The sequence below is a fragment of the Centruroides vittatus genome, unplaced genomic scaffold (genome assembly GCF_030686945.1).
Source record: "Centruroides vittatus isolate TY-2023 unplaced genomic scaffold, ASM3068694v2 contig_2682, whole genome shotgun sequence".
NCBI lineage: Eukaryota > Metazoa > Arthropoda > Arachnida > Scorpiones > Buthidae > Centruroides > Centruroides vittatus.
The window spans coordinates 216,314-234,224 of NW_027121707.1; the positions used below are offsets into that span (position 1 = coordinate 216,314).

The 17,911-nt window shown below is 32.7% G+C and overlaps 1 protein-coding gene across 1 annotated transcript in view; it reads right to left on the reverse strand.

The window, feature by feature from the left end:
• Positions 1-17,911, reverse strand: part of MCU (mitochondrial calcium uniporter) — a 125,340-nt gene that overhangs the window by 21,978 nt on the left and 85,451 nt on the right. The window contains exons 3-4 of the mRNA XM_067266138.1: positions 16,519-16,689; positions 5,240-5,344 (exon numbers count right to left, since the gene is read on the reverse strand). Coding sequence (XP_067122239.1) covers positions 5,240-5,344; positions 16,519-16,689 — 276 coding nt within the window. The remainder of the gene's footprint in view (positions 1-5,239; positions 5,345-16,518; positions 16,690-17,911) is intronic.

Genomic DNA, 17,911 nt, shown 5'->3' on the forward strand with positions numbered 1-17,911 from the left:
TCTACCATGTTATAAGGGGGTCTACTGTAAATGGAACTGAATAATTAAAATTAATTAATAAAAATATTTGGAAAATTGTAAAACTTATAAATAAAAACAGGCATTCTGATTTACGCCTAGTCCATGATAATTTTCCGGAAGGTACTAGTGATAGTAATGTGCAAAAATTTATCTGTGCTGAGATTTCTGATCTTGATATGGGGCCCCACGCTCTTAACTGTTCGCTTCTGGGCCCACTAACTTGAAATTATACCACTGAATGCCTGATGCTAAACAATACTATTAACATGTTCACTGCCAGTTAATGTGATTTTATGTCATGTAATCTTTGTTACAATGTGCCAATGATGCACGCTTGCATCATCCACACACTGGAAATTTTTGGTAAATGGCATATACATTGTCATAAGTGTCAAAAATGGTTTCAAACATTTACAAAGCACCTGCTGTTTATCAGATTATGTTAACAGCTACATTAACATATGAAAATTAGCAATCTAAAGTGGTGATTGGTCAGTTACTCACTAATGGATTTTTATTGCAACAGAAAAGTTGAGATGAGGTCACTGAAAGCAACAGCATTCTTTCACCAGAGAATGATTTCAAAACCATTCTGTTCATGTCATTGGCATTGTAATGCAGAGAACACCACAGTGTGACCTCTGACCTATACATTTTCGGACGGAGACAAGGAGAGTCACTTTTTCAGTCCTTTCTTTTGTGAGATAATTGTCTAGAGCAGTGGTGTGCCATGACATTTGATGATAGGGAAGCTGTGTTTCCATAAAAGTTTTAAACAAATACTGGAAATGACAATAATAAACAGTTTATTTATTTTAATTCTAAAATAGATAATTGACACGAAACAAAGATATAAGAACTTGTTTTTATTATTTTTGATAAACTAATTCTATTTGGCAATATTTTCCCACAAAGTCGTTAATAACTTTATCATAAAAGTCGCTTGTCGTTTATTCCGTCAAAGTATTTAAAAGCTCCTTTTCTATTGAAAGCGACACTGATGACGACAATCTTTCCTCCGACTGAGTGTTCCTTGCAAATGTATCAATTCGCTTCGTGGTTGAAAAACTGCACTCAACAGATGCACTCGCATATGATATCGTGAAAATGAATGATATTTATTAAATCATATAATTCTTTTAGTACATCTTTGTTCAGATAGTCATTAATTATGTTATTTTTTTATGTCTAAAAGTAACTTGCCAATATAGTCTAGACATGAATACATGAATATAAATATTGCAATTCACTACATTATTTAGATAAATCAAAAAATTCTCCATAAAATTTACTTAATTTAAAGAATTAAAACTTGCTTCGGAAAATTGCTTTTCATAATAACACCTAAAAGTGATAAAAATTCAAAAGTTTTTATGTCTGAAAATCTGTCAATATAATTATAATGAAAAGAAAATTATAAATAACAACTCACCACACCGAAATTACTTAAAAAACTTTACAGACGAAACCAGTTACAGTGTGATAACAAAACATCGAAAAAAACATCAGAAAAAACAAACGTTTTTGAACCCCTTCTGGGCTCTGCATCAGGTTCTTAACCGTTCCTAGATGGATATTCGATCAACGAATGCCGTATAAATAACAGTTCAATCGTGAGTTCGAAATGATTTACAAAAACTACGTTGTGCATGAACAACACGTCGGCCTGCCCGGATACTACGAGCAGCTATAGCATGCTGTGAATCAACTCTTGCCAGGACGACGACAAAACCATCTCCTCTTTAAAATTTATGCACGTGGTTGTGATGGAGGATTTAAAGATGTGCATAGCCTCTAACAATTTGAGGTGCTTATTGGGAGGCGCAGTGAGAAGGAGATTGGCCTGGGTAAAGTCGGCTACTATGTCTGGATCTGTTATATAAGTAGCGAGGGCCATAGAAGTTCTTCCGTGACGAATATCTGCCTGATGTTCTTGTATTCTGATGCTCATGGATCATTTAGTAGAGCCTATATATATATATCAGGTCCCTGCATCTATTATCCCTTAAAGGGACACTATAGAATCCGGGGAAACTGCTGGGGTTAGGAGGGTCCTTCCCATTACATAAAAGATTAAAAATAGTAGGGCATCTCCTGAAGGCAATTCGTACCTGGCGTTTCCTGATAACCTAGGCATATACAGATCTTAGGTACAGGTTAAAAATGATGGGGATGTGTTCTATGTCTTCAGGTTGGTTATCAATCAGCTGGTTGTTTTCTGAATGTATACATCGATAACATTGTATCAGCCTACGTATACCTTTCTGATAACCGTGTTCTGCGGATATGCGTTCTATAGATGCTACTTCTGTATCGTGAGCCTGGGTGTTAGAAGAATGTGTAAAGGCTCTTCTGATTAAAGCTTTAAAGGCTGCAGTCCTGTATGAAACCAAATCGCAAGACCCTACCAGAATGTATGACGACAAAGATCTTGGCTTATGATACACTGAAGTATGGATGCCCGAGCTTTCCACTCTAATATTTATATCTAGGAAGTGGACTTCAATAGGGTCAGATTGTTCTATTTCCAGTGTCAACCCATATGGATTATTGTTAAAAGAATTTTTAACCACGTGCATAAATTTTAAAGAGGAGATGGGTTTGTCATTGGCCTGGCAAGAGTTGATTCACAGCACGCAATAGCTGCTTGTCGTATCCGGGCATGCTGACTTGTTGCGCATGTGCGATGTAGTTTTTCTAAATCGTTTTCGAACTCATGATCAAACTATTATTTAAACAGCATTCGTTAATCGAATATCCATGTAGGAATGGTTAAGAACCTGATGCAGAGCCCAGAAGGGGGTTTGAAAACATTAGTTTTTTCCGATATTTTATTATCACACCATAACTGGTTCTGTCCGTGCAGTTTTTTAAGAAAATTATAATTAAATATAGCTTTGTAAAGAAACATAATTAAAAATAACAGTGAATATTCTTTACTTTTTAAATCTTAAAACAATGCACTTAGTCAAATAGCTCCCTACGAGAGGTTAATAGAACCATTGGAAGCATTATATGGTATTTTAGTGTGTAGCATTTACGAGCTAAACCACCAGAGGGTGGTGCTCTGTAAAACGCTGCGCAAATGCCTGTAATCTGACTGCTTTACTTGAATCAAATATTTTTTCCGCAGAAGCAATCCCATATTCAACAATACAGAGCTTCCATTGGGAATATGCATATACAAATTTATATTCAAATCTTATCATTGTTTTTCACATGTATATAAATTTGTAATAAAATGCATAATGCGATTATAATAAAATATTAATTTTAAGCAATTCAAAGTACATTACAATATGAAAATAATCGCAAATATGTATTTATATTTTAGAAAATACAAGGGAAGCGATGCTTCCACGGACGACACGCCGCTGGTCTACAGCATCATCATCTTTGTCTCATAACTCGCCAGTTCTTCTGTAGATATTACATAGTTGGTTAAAATAAAAGTCAAATTATTGTCTGGACTGTTGTCTCACTACAACCTTACCATCAGAACAAAGCCACACAGATACATGGTCAGGGTTGCCGCCGAATAGTTCAACAATGTAGGATGAATTTACATTATCCAGTTTCACGTCGACACGTACGACATTACAGGTATCTTGATGCTACAGCATAGTTTTCACCATAATTCCATGTGCATGGAAACTGTCATTTAGATTACAATCAAAATTTTATATCAAAAAGTTATTTTTTCCTCCAAAAAATTTATTTTCACTCACATAATACAGATTGTGTTTTGTCGAGAAATATTACACTAAGCAGTTTCCTATCACAAGCTGCATAAATAACATCTAATTAAAGTAAGTATTCAAATAATATGCCATGCTCTGTTTCCAAGTTTTTAAGCATAGTTATTTAAAATGTATTGCATTTAAACAGTTTATGGTAGGGTTCAACACTTTCATTGGACCCCTCAAATGCATAATCTACCATTATCGAATATCACAAAACACTATATAAACCCCTATGAATGTTAAAGCTTTTTTAATGTCCAGTATAATGTCTTCATCAATTAAAATAGTGACTAATGGTCTTTTGCTCAACTACAAAGTAATAAAAAATTCATCATTCAGTTTCTCATTCACTGTTACGTATGTAAATAATAAATGGTACGGTAAAAAAGTGATAAAATGAAGACGTAAGAAACAGAGACAGATAATCAAAAATCATTGAGTCAAGCTGAACTGATAAAAGCAGAAGAGGAGTAAAAAGAAAAAAGTTTCTTGTTCACTTGCATATTGGCTCACATCTTCATAATTTCAGCCTTAAGATTCACTACAGTAGATAATAATATGACACTTAACATTAATTTATAATTCACTAGATACTGTATTACACCAATACATCGCCAACTGCTGTAAATAATTGGGCTAACTTTTGGACATAAAGGATTGAAGATTAGAAAATAAATTTGGCACTTGAGGTAGGCGTTAGGCGCCATCTCTTATTAAAATTAATAATTATAATAATTTTAAATAATTTAGATTAAACTGGAAGAAAAGAATCAACACGAAGCGGAACTCGAACCCGCAACTCCCGCTTACCGTGCGGTTGCGTTGCCAGTTACGTTACCCGGACCTTCGGTCCGATCTCCTCTTCCAGCATATATAAGCCAAAGACTAACTGGCAACGCAACCGCACGGTAAGCGGGAGTTGCGGGTTCGAGTCCCGCTTCGGGTTGATTCTTTTCTTCCAGTTTAATCTAAATTATTTAAAATTATTATAATTATTAATTTTAATAAGAGATGGCGCCTAACCCCTACCTCGAGTGCCAAATTTATTTTCTAATCTTTAATCGTTTATATCCAAAAGTTAGCCTGATTATTTACGGCAGTTGGCGATGTATTGGCTTAATGTTATCAGGTTCAGTACGATGTTAATTTGTACTGTATTATATTTATTTAGTTTTCATGTTTATGTTAAGTTGTAAATTTTTAAATTTTACCCGTAAATGACAATTTCAACACGTTTAAATTGCCGTATGCACATAAGATCTAATATTTTCTTATTTTATACTGTCAAAAAGACAGTGTTTTATTTTATTTAATGATTCACTACATGTTAAACAGCAAGTTTTTAAATTAAAAATATTAAAAAAGATTTAGTAAAATAATATTATACACATTTTATTACTGTTTTTATTTAAAAACTGAACTAAATATAGAAATAAAAATTGTAAAAATCAAGATTTAATTAAATCATACTTTACCAGCTTCTGGTGGGCTTACATAGTATACTATGTCATTAACAATGAGATGAAAATCATTCTGCATAAGTGACTCAATACTTGTAGATGAGGCTATTCTTATTCCATCTGTCAAATATAAAATTTTATGGTTTTATAAATACATTATCATCATCAAATTTATTTCATAATTTTGCAGATTCTTAAAACATTAAAATTAATTAATTTATTACTGTAATTAAAAAACAATCATTTATGACGACAGATTAGAAGCATGATCTCTTATCAACACCCACTATTGTAAAAACCCTCACTGTAAATATTTTTAATCGTGTGACCGTGATATTTTATGCCAGAGTAAGGCAGAAAACAAAGCATAAAGCGAGTCGAGCAGTGTTTAAATTCTGACACGAATACATCCGTAAAATGGTACTGTCGACCAGTGCCGTAACTAGCCTTTTATGCGCCTGGTGCGAACATCTGTAACTACGCCACAAAACTATGACCCAAAACTTGGTCCAAATCATTTCTGCGCCCCCAGGGTCTACGCCCCGTGCTTGGGCACTGCTGGTACCGCCATCGACCGATCAGAAATCGGCAGACGTCTATGTTGTCGTGACATCGTGCATGTTTGCTCTATTCTATCTCTTGCTCTCGCCGCCTTGATGCTTGCGAAGCATTTTGATTAGTTTTAACATTAAAATGGCTATTGCAAAAAGGCATAGAATAGACGTGGAAAAATTTATTAAAAAAATCAGTGGAGCTAGACTTTCATTGCAAACAGGTTATGTGATTAAACATAATTATGGAGAGAAAGTTTTTATGCTTGTTTTTGTGCTAGTGGAGTCTTAGCCCAACCCACACTATCATATATCCTGCACCACTGAATTTGCAATGAAAATATGAAAATTAATTGTTTTTGGTAAATTAAACATGGTAATATTATTTGTTGAAGAACATCTGTTTTCTTTATCAAATAACATTACCATAATAAAACATAAAATAATAATAATCATAACAATAATTATCTCACTAGCCATACACCTTGTTAAGATGAAAAAACACAGTAATTTCATAGAGGGATAATGTTGGAAGCATAAACTTCCAATAGGATTACCCATGTTAATAAGAAAAATGAAGCTACAAGCAGTGTCTGACTCACAATAAGCAGATACCGCAGTATCTACCGTGACCATTGGCAAGTCTGTTTCAAGTTTTGTGATGGTATAGTAAATACGGCTGATGAATTCATTCATTTCTTATAATGATGATTTCATTCATTTCTTTTCATCAATTGATGTGAATTTCTATCGTTGGTAGTCATTAGATAGGTTAGGGAGTGTTATCCATTGTATGTGAATGGTAATCTAGCTATTGACCATCAAGGCTGGAAATTCATGCCAATGGATGACATTGTTATAAGAAATGAATGAATTCATCATCCATATTTAATATGATAAATTTATACATTAAAACATCTATTTCTCACTGTCATGAAACATAGGGTTATTGATCAAAAAAGAATAATTATACACAATTTTATTCAACAAACATATAAAACAACAAGTTGCAGAAGAAATAAATTAAAGATAGATCAAGTTGAAGTTTGGAACACAGTCACAATAGCGAGGTTGAGGCCGAAGTTTTAGACATGAAAACGTGTACGTCGGACATTCGGCGCCGCTTTCCCGTAAGACTAGAAGTTTGACAATGGCATTTGAAATGCCAAACATGATTCCACTGGCTTTCCAAACACTATTGTCAAACTTCTAGGCTTACGGGAAAGTGGCGCCGAACGTCCGACGTACATGTTTTCATGTTTAAAATTTTGGCCTCAACCTCGCTAATATCACACAACAGTTGATAATTAAAACCTTCTCAGAATACAAACTGCTAATGTACTGTACATATAAATACAATAATTATAGCAACGACACTATAGATCAACAAGAAATTAATACATACTCACATTTATTCTAAAAAACATTCCTTATTTATACAGATTTAGATCTCACACAAAGGCAACAAATAAACACATCAAAGCAATCAGGGAAACCTTACACTATTTACACAAGTGCATACTGTCAGAATACATTCAATTAGATTCAACATTTTCAGACATACATAAATTAGTTTGTTCTGGTGAAGTCATTGCACCAGAATAAACTAATGTATGTTTAAATACTATGGCCTTAAACTACAATCACAAGCAGACAGCATTCAAAACATAAAAATCATAAGCCTGCCTGGCAAAAAAAAGACTAGAAAAACAGATAAGTTGTACAGAAATAAATATAATTAGACAATAATTATGCAGGCTGTCAGTTATAACACACTATAAAGAACATAATACAAAACTTAATGAAAGAGATTAAAAAAAGCATTCAAGAGTATAAGAAAAAAAAAACAAATGACACTATACACATACAGAACAGTACATTGATACCCGCAAACAAAAACTTGACACAAATCACAAAGATTAAAGCAATGCAAAACCTGTATACTATGAAAACAACAAAATAAATTATTAACAAACAACCACAGCACAATGATACACCAATAGAAAAAGAACTCACAGATTACTGATCTGCTATTTGGTCCAATTCAATCACACAAAGATGAAGCTAGCTGGATTAAGGAGAAAGAACAAAACATGAATGAGATACTGATTATGCCCTGTGCTAAAATAAATGCATATTTCATCCAAAATACAATAAAGAAAACACAGTTGGAAGACACCTAGTATAGAAGACATTCACAAATTTTGATTCAAAAAATTTACACCTTAACTAGAAACTGGCTAAATATTTTACACACACAATTAACAATACACAAGACACTGAAACTTCTGCCAATCCCTGTACAATACAGATCAATTACATGCCTTCCAAAACTACAAAATATCCATGCATTACAATATGAGAAAACAATATCAGTACGTTAAACAACACATTTCCACAGAACAACAAAAGGTTGTTGAAGAAACCATATTAGATATAAAGAACAGCTATTCACAAATTCAATTATTTTACTACCAGAAAACAAACAACACAAAAGCCTATACATGGCCTATATACAGATTATAGAAAAGCATTCAACAGCACTAACATCCACATTCAAACCTATTAAATGTAAGGTGAGGTATTTTCCAGGGAGAGTCCTCAAGTCCACTGTTTAGTAGATTATATGATAGAAAATATCCAACATTAGAAAACAGCATATTATCTCATCTCATGTACTGTATGTAGATGACAAAAAACTATATGCATCCATCTGCGTACAACTAAATTCAGTGGCGTAGCGAACATAACTTGCACCCTGGGCACGACACTTTATCGGTGCCCCCTCCCCCCTCCAGTACTCACATTTATACATTGCGCACATGCAGAACTAGAACAACTCCAAAGAAAAGTATGAATAGCATTAACAAATCACAATGAACACCACCCTAAGTCAACCATAGAAAGACTGACTCTTCCTCATAAATAGGGTAGATGAAACTTACAGATATAGTAAACCTTTACTAAACAAATACAAATAGATGTCAGAGTTTTTCTACAGAAAACAAGAAGTATCACAATTATATAAAGCTGTGTCTCTTATGAACGTCTTAAAACCCAATGTTATTAATCAAAACCAAATGACTGCCGTAATGTATCGGGCTATTTTTTGCTATTATTAATAATTAGAGGTAGATATTAGAGATATTAGAAGTTTGGGTGGTGTAACTGGTAATATGTCCACACCAGTGGCGTAGCGTAGTGGGGGCGGCAGGGGTGGCGCGCCCCGGGCGGCACTTTTAGGGGGCGGCAAAATTTCACAATAAATAATAATAACATCTTTATAAAAATTTGAACTATTTTATTTTATATTTTTGTCGCACCTTCAATTCGGACCGATTGAAATGAGCACAAAATTTTTCATTACTTATACCTAAATAAGGAGGCGGCAAAATTTTCCTCCGCCCCGAGCAACTGACACCCACGCTACGCCACTGGTCCACACAGTATGCGGGAATTGCAGGTTTGAATCCCGTTCTGGAACAATTCTTTTCTTCCAGACTATTCTAAATTATTTAATAAATATTTAAATTATTATAATTATTAATTTCAATAAGACTGGTGCCTAACATCTACTTCTAATACCAAATTACTTAAAATCTAATTATTAATAGTAGTGAAAAATAACTCAATACATTATGGCAATCATTTGGCTTTGCTGTATCTCTTGCAGAAAAAAATAGTACGTCATTAAACTTACTAAAACAGTACACAACCCTGACCTAGATCTGACATACTACATAAAATGCATGGATAGGATAGTTATAGGCTCAAAAGAAACTCCATAATACATACACTAATGACCTCAGCCAAGATCATTTTCACAGAATTGTATCATACTGTTGGCTGAGTGCTGGGTGTCCCTTTGGAGAGACAGAAGGGTTCACGACTGCCATACAAGACCACGTTATAAATACAAGAATCTATCAAAAGCACATTTTAAGACACACACACTAACTAATGACACTTATAGAAAATACCAAATTTATACAATATATCACATTATGTTGCAAGTTTTTAGCATATGTAGACTATTGTATTGACATAATCAAATAGCAAACATAATACATGAAAAGCTTGCATGCAAACACCAATAATTATAGACCTAGATACCTTACTACAAATACATACCATATACAGTCTTAGAACTAAAACAACACACACAAAATATTCTCTATAAGTCATCATTGCAGACAAAACAAGCCATCAACCAGATATCGCATTCATTGACAAATAAAATGAAATCACATACATTATAGACATGGCTGTACCAAACGTCTAGAACATACAAAATACATACACTGAAAAAATTAATAAATATTTAGAACTCATCCATAAAATAAATCATCTGTGGAGAATGGATAGAATACCAGTTCCTATAATTCTCTCTTACACAGGCGTCATACTACATACACAATATAAAATACTAGAAACATTAGACCGTAACGACAACATACGTATATATCACATAACAGAAAGAAGCCTTATGAAATACATATTACATATTTTTAAATACAGATACATAGACCAACACTGTGAATAAAATACTGTACTTCTTCTTATAAATTATATTGTATTGTAACTGCATACGGTATGCATCATCCCATTTTATTACCCATTATTTTATTTATATATGTATGTCATGTGGCTAAACGCCATTATTGTAATGTATAGTTTTAATTAGTCTAACGTATTTTATTGTATATTAGAATATATTTTCCTTCCTCCTTCCTAGTACTATTATCTTCCCTTCTTGGTATTTTCTCCTGACCGGTGCGTAACGGCTCAACAGCAGGTGGCCCCTTAGGACAATGAACGGTATGCGGCCCTCAGGCTATAACGGGGACGAAGGAGGTCATTCTTTGGCCAAGACTCGAGAAGGAAAGACGCGAGAGGTAGCTCTCCACTACGTTTTTGGGACCACGTGGAGAGAACAAAGAAGTACGAAGGAACGTAGAAAAATTCGGATCGAAACAAGAGAAGTTCAAGAATATTTTTTTGTCCCCATCGGTCAAGGACTTTACGTTTTAGTGACGAAGTTACATCGTTCGTGATTAAGAAGAGGTCCACCAACCATTGTATATAACGCACCGTGATAACGTTGTAAAAATTTGGGTACCATTTTCTCTTTCAGTCTATTCTTTTACTTTATTCGTCCTCATTGTCCCAATATCCTAATTTAGTTATAATTTAGTTATAATTAGTTATAAGTTTAGTTATAAGGTGTATATATTTATGTGTCGGGAAGAGATATTTTTTTGTATTGCTGGCATCCTATAAGTTCCTGTATATTATCACGCAAATTAAAGGTTCTGTTTTTTTTCAAAATCCAAGATTCTTTGTAATCGGTATTCGCGTAGCTCACAGTCATTTATCTTAGATTTTAGACTTAGATTTCATTAATCCTAATAATCCTATATTAATCCTACAATAAGTAAATTATTGCAATAACTGGATATACAATGTAAGATTAACTCAAAGACACCTAAATTCGGTGAATCACACAAATTTATTAAATGAACTAACGTTTTTGATCTTGTTTACCATAAAAATTATGGTACATAAGACAAAAATAGATGTTAAAATAAACTTAATCAATTTTAAAAATGTCCTCCAGGCATGCAACAAAGGTGCTGGAACTTTACTATTAATTCCAGTCCATTTATTAAGTGCTTTATATATTATTTATATATATATATATTGAGAATTTTCAAATATTTTAGATGGGAAGGTGCCAATGTATGATGTATTTTATTATATGGACTTTGAAGGCAACGGACTTGTATGCAGGTGAAACGTGAGAAGCAGGCAAAATAAAGAGACAACTGTGTGAAGCTTTTCAATATACTAAGGGAGTAACATAATCGATTTGCATTCTTTGATGAATTTAGGTGTATTTTAGTGATAGAATCATAAGCCAATGGGTTGAAATACTTAATATTGAAATTAAAATATGCTCTAATACCAATTTCTTATTGCCTCAAAATGTCCCTGTAAATATAAACGTCCATACTAAACCCGACAAAATAAATAAATCACAAACAACTGCCGTATTACATTGGGCTAAATAACGGCTATAATAATTACGAATTACTAATAAATTTGAGCCAAGAGGGAGGTGTTAGGCATAATCTTGTAATAAATTTATTACGAGATGGCACCTGTGTTTAGAAACAGAACTATCGCTAGCCAGGGGCATGGTTTCAAACTATATTGTGTGAACATGATTGTACAGTGTACACTCATTGCAGTAACCATTCTAACACAAGTCATAAAATAAATATAGTGAAAACTGTTTTACATATGGGATTTATAAGCAAGTTCAATTATCTTTACAAAGTGAAAAATAACATCTTTTATGATTCACCTCTCCTCACTTCATCTCGAAAAGTCAATTTCTCTCCCTATTCTTTACCTTTCTTTGGTAATCGTTCAGGCAAAAATCTAGGCTTAAACATTTCCATACTCTCTTTACCATTGTTACATACACCTTTGCAATACAAAACTATTAATGCCTTTATGAGGTATAAAATCCTTTTAAGTTTTAGAACAAATACAATACAACTTTTTACACTATTGCAACATCTCATACATTATAAAAAAGAATTGAGGGGCTTAATGGAAAAATGGCACATCCTGTAAAATTACAGAAAATATGTAATTAACAATTGGTGTATTATTATTGATCAGTCTTTAAGAAACTTTCATGGTTGCATGTCCCACCAACATTAATAAAACATCACACATTAAAGTGCTGGTAAATTGAAACAGATATTCTCTTTTTTCTCAAAACTTCGTAATTTGAAATATGCTACTTTTCCACCAAGCCCTTCAATGAAAGAACATAAGAGGAAGACGTCTAATAACAAGACAACAACAGAATTAGTTCAGCTAGTAATAACAGAAAGTTAATAACTAAATGCTACAACGTAGGTAGATTAATTATGTACAGTACAGTACATATGTAAATACTGTGCTCACACTTTGAAGACTGGGACTACGGTGACCTTGACAGGAGGTGCGTTGGACGACTGAGCATGATGGATTACAAAACATCGGACTATCAAGGGAAAACTGTAGTAGCAATCAGTTTTGCTTTAGCAAGATATCAACAACTTAAATATTGCCTTTTGTAAACTCGTGCTTCATGTGTTTTACTTGTCAAATTCTTATATCAATAATCAGAACATGGCATTCTCATAATGTGCGAATATGAGAATAATTACTAATAACAAGTTAATGTATAAGTATCATATAAAATAGTAAAGAATTTTTCCGAAAAGAGTTTTTTATAGTGACAGTGCTGGAGTGTCTCTTTTAAATGTCTTATGGGCAATTTTTTCCATCTTTCAATTCATTATTGATTACTGACTTCCAGTTTAGAGCATTACTCTCCTATCATAACTTGGTAGAATAAACAATATATATAAAAAAAATTACTCTGTATTTATTGATTAACAAATCTGATAATCTCTCACCTACTTCAAATGGAAATTTGACACAAGAATATATTAATTTTCTGGATTTAAATTAAGTACAGTAGACCCCCTATAACATGGGTTCGTATAAGACGGATTCGTATAACATGGCAGAAAAATTGCGATCGTGTTCGTATAACACACTAAAAGAATGAGACAGATTGTCATGGCCAACAGGATTGGTCGAATCTGGACCAATAGCAGATGTTGCACAAACCTTTGAGTTTAAACGAGCAGCGGACCTACTAAAAAACATTTATTACTCAATGGCTATAAAAAATATATTTCTATTAATGATGTCGCCAAAGTTCGGTGAATTTTTCTGAGAAAGAATAACTTATTGGGAAACGCGTCTGCCGTTCGATGAACCGCTCCGCGACAAAAACAAGCTTGAGCAATGGCATCTTTGAACAATGCGCACTCGGTAAGTATTCCTACAATTTTTTGTTTATAGCATAGTTTATATGAATTATTACCAAAAAATTATACACGATTTGGAAATGTTTGAGCGAAATTAGTCTAGAATCGATTAATTTTATGGAAGAAAATCTTTCTAACGGCTGTACCCGCTAAACTGCACAAGTGCCGGACCGTGAACGGCTCGTGTATTTGTAAAATCTAAGTGACTCGTACAACACGGAATTCATATAACATGGAACGTGTTATGGGGGTCTACTGTATTGACATATTTTGATTAAACATTGTATTATAACTCTTCCTATTTTGTTAGTTTAAGGATATCATCTAGGTTAAGTAGAAACAAAATATCAACACATTCTGAATTACCAGCTTACTATTTCTCAATAATCACTTTTTTTACAGAATTTTACAATTCATAAAATCTGTGGAATGATTTTTATATTAGTCTTGTACAAGTTTTAAAAATGTTTATAAAAATTTATTGTATTGTCAAGTTTAATATATGTGTTTTATGTTCTGTATTATAGGTTTAAGTGTAGCTTTTATTATAACTGATTTACATTTGCTTTATATATTTGTGTTGTTCTTCTTGTAATGAATATTAACAACGTTTTTAACCACTCTCAACTTTTACCAGCAAAATTATCATTTAATTAATTAACATTTTTGGTTGTCTGTGCAGCCAAGCTATCTTCAGTCTACACTGGATAGAACAAAACGGAATATTAAATTTGAATTTGATAGAATACATAAATTTGAGTTAAAGTGTACTGTACCTAGGTAACCCCTATGGCGGCACTTCCGGAATCTCGATAGCATTTGCGATTAGAAATGCAAATTTTTAATTTTCGTGGGCCCGAGGACGCACGTTCTAACCTAACCTAACCTATTCTAATAAATTACCAAATTATTAGTAATTTATTAGGGAATAGAATAGGTTAGGTTGGTTAGAGTTAGAACGTGCGTCCTCGGGTCCACGAAAATTAAAAATTTGCATTTCTAATCGCAAATGTTATCGAGATTCCGGAAGTGCCGCCATAGGAGTTACCTAGGTACACTTTAACCTAAATTTGTATATATATATATATATACAGTATATATACAATCTCACAAACCTGATTTTAATTAAAGCCAAATGATCTGCCAAATTATCAGGCAATGATGTAGCTAAGTTAATAATTAGATATGAAGTAATTTGTCTATCTCTAGACAATATCTAATTATTAACTTGGTTTACCTAGAGTTATACTGACATCTCATGATAATTTTAATAATTATAATTAATTTTAATTTAGAATTTCTGAAAGAAAAGAATCAGCCCAGTTGTGAGTGACCTGTATGGTTATATCTAAATTAATAGTTGTGAAAGCAAAGATAGAATGGAGTCCATGTAACGTAACTAGCAACATGTCGGCACGTTATGCAGAAGTTGTGGGTTTGAGTCCTGCTCTGGGCTAATTCTTTTCTTACAGAAATTCTAAATAGAAATTAATTTATTATAATTATTAAAATTATCACAAGACGGCAGCTTAATCGCCTAACTCTAGACAAAGTACTTAGTCTTATTATAGATCGATAATTCGGCAAATTGTCCGGCTTTAAATTTTGTATATAGAACAAGGATATATTGGATTATTGGTGACATTCTTATAAAATATAAAATAAAACAGAATAAATAAGATAAAGTAATAATACAAAAAATACATAAATAAAAATAGAAATTTAAATTTTAAATTTCAAATTTGAAATGTGATTATTAAAGACTAACTTTTTTGTAAAAGATCTGGTCCTTCTTTCTGTCGGCATTGGTGTGATAAGCCCTCCAAATTGTTAAATCCTATTTATTAGGTCATCTAACTCTATCTAATTTACAGTCGTGGGCTAAAAGCGTCGTGTATTATTACAAACTAACATTATACATTTAAAAATAACACATTAATGTTAATATTAAAATTCATATCAAGGTTCTAAAATTTGTTTTCGTTTCGCCCGAAGATGTTCTATACGTGTCGAAAATGCTTGCGAAATATTTATTGTGCGTTTTACTCATTAAAACCTTATTAAGGCCGATAGACGGTGCTTTTAAACTTTTATGTGAAAAATAAAAAATAACATAAAATGAACGTAGCAGTTATATAAGAAAATATAAGTACAATAAATCAATAAACAGACAAAGTCGAGTCCCCTTTCGGTGCATGAATATTTACGGTATTTGCAATGTTTGTGATGGGTGCTTGACTTTTCCCGTTTATTGATTTATTGTATTCATATTTTCTTATAGAGCTGCTACGTTCATTTTACGTTATTTTTTATTTTTATTATGTACTTTTTGGATTATTGTTTTTACCTTATTTCTACTTCAATTAATTTCATTTTATTTTATAACAATTTCTCCAATATCTTGATATGTTTTCCTCTATGTACAAATTTACGTATTCTATCAAATTCAAATCGAGATAGTCCATTTTATGTTCTATTTGGCGTATCTTGACGACAGCTTCTCAGACAGCCAAAAACATTAAATAATTAAATAATAATTTTTCTGGTAAAGGTCTGAGGATAGTTAAAGAGTCCCAAACCAGTTTATGCGACACATCGACAAGTTTTTGTTTTATTGGGGAGACTACAATTTATCCATTGCAACACTACCACGAATGTATTATGATAAATAAATTAATTAAAATAAGATAATTTTGGGCACAAAAGAAGGTAAAAACATATCGCAAGAACTATTTAACAAACCATAAAAATTTCATGTATCTGCTATGAAAATATTTAAAATTATTTAAACTCTAAATTGTCTGAAAGTAATAAAAGCATTTAACAAGATATAAATTCTACTTACCTGTGGTATGAATTCCTATCCTGTCAATACCTCTGTCTTCACTTTGAATGTCTCTTAAAAAATCACCCACGGTACTGCTAATAGGTCTCAGCGTGAAACAACATTTTTCTCGTCGTGACGGCAAAGGAACTGTGATTACAGGCAAACCTCTCTGATAAATTACAGTCACTTCTATTTAGAAATAAAATTTTATTAGTAAAAAGAAAATAAATCAAAATTATCTAATATTTTTTATATATTATAGTATTACTTAATACAACAAAAGATTATGTAAATGGAGAATATTTATTAAAATATAAATCAAACAAATTACAGAAAGAATAACAGATTATCAGATATCAAAGTCCAGACAGGAAAGCATAACTTAATGAATTTAAACTGTATAAATTACAAATAGCGAGGTCGAGGCCGAAGTTTTAAACGTGAAAACACGTACGTCGGACGTTCGGCTCCGCTTTCCCGTAAGCCTAGAAGTTCGACAAATGGCATTTGGAAAGTCAGTGGAATCGTACTCGACATTCCAAACGCCATTGTCGAACTTCTAGGCTTACGGGAAAGTGGCACCGAACGTCCGACATACACGTTTTTGCGTTTAAAACTTTGGCCTCAACCTCGCTAATATATTGTGTATAAATTACAATAATAAAGCAGGAAGCATGAAATATATTCCTTCCAAAAAAAGATCTCATTCAACAGATAACTGTTTAATTATTTTAGTGATATGGTATTTAAAATTCCAAAAATATTATATAAAAAATTGGATATAAATTTTAAAATATACATCCATGTTTACTGGACTAGTAAAGTTACATAATGTATATAACTGAATCAATAATATATTGTTGGATGCTATAGTTTACACCGTGATAAGTGTCAAATATTTATGCAACATACAGTCATGATAAACTGATGAAATTGTACTGCTTCTGAAAATATTAACACAGAAATCTTTGAGTTTTCTCTACTTATTAATCATTAGTATCTGAAGAAAATGTCAATGGTTACATTGTTTGCTTGTTGTTCCAAGAAACTTAAATTTGAGTCCAGACAAGGCTGTTGAGAGCTTGTATGGGGCTTGGGGAGAGCAGGTCCTTTTGTTGAGTATTAGACACAAGATCATGTTATTAATCAAACTCGTGGTGTACAAGTGCCATATCCTGGTTGATGTTGACTGATGAGGGGCCACTCTAGCGAGTGTGCTAAAAAGCAGTTTTAAGGATTTTAGTTTTTGTCAGTAAAAATAACATTAATCTGTAGAGATAGGAACCCCATTACAGGCCTAAGAAAAATTCTCAGCTCTTCCCACAATAGTCCTGAATCCAGATTAAATCCTCAGAATTTTTCATGGATACATCAGGCTCCATTCCTCACCATTCAGCTGTTCTACTCAATT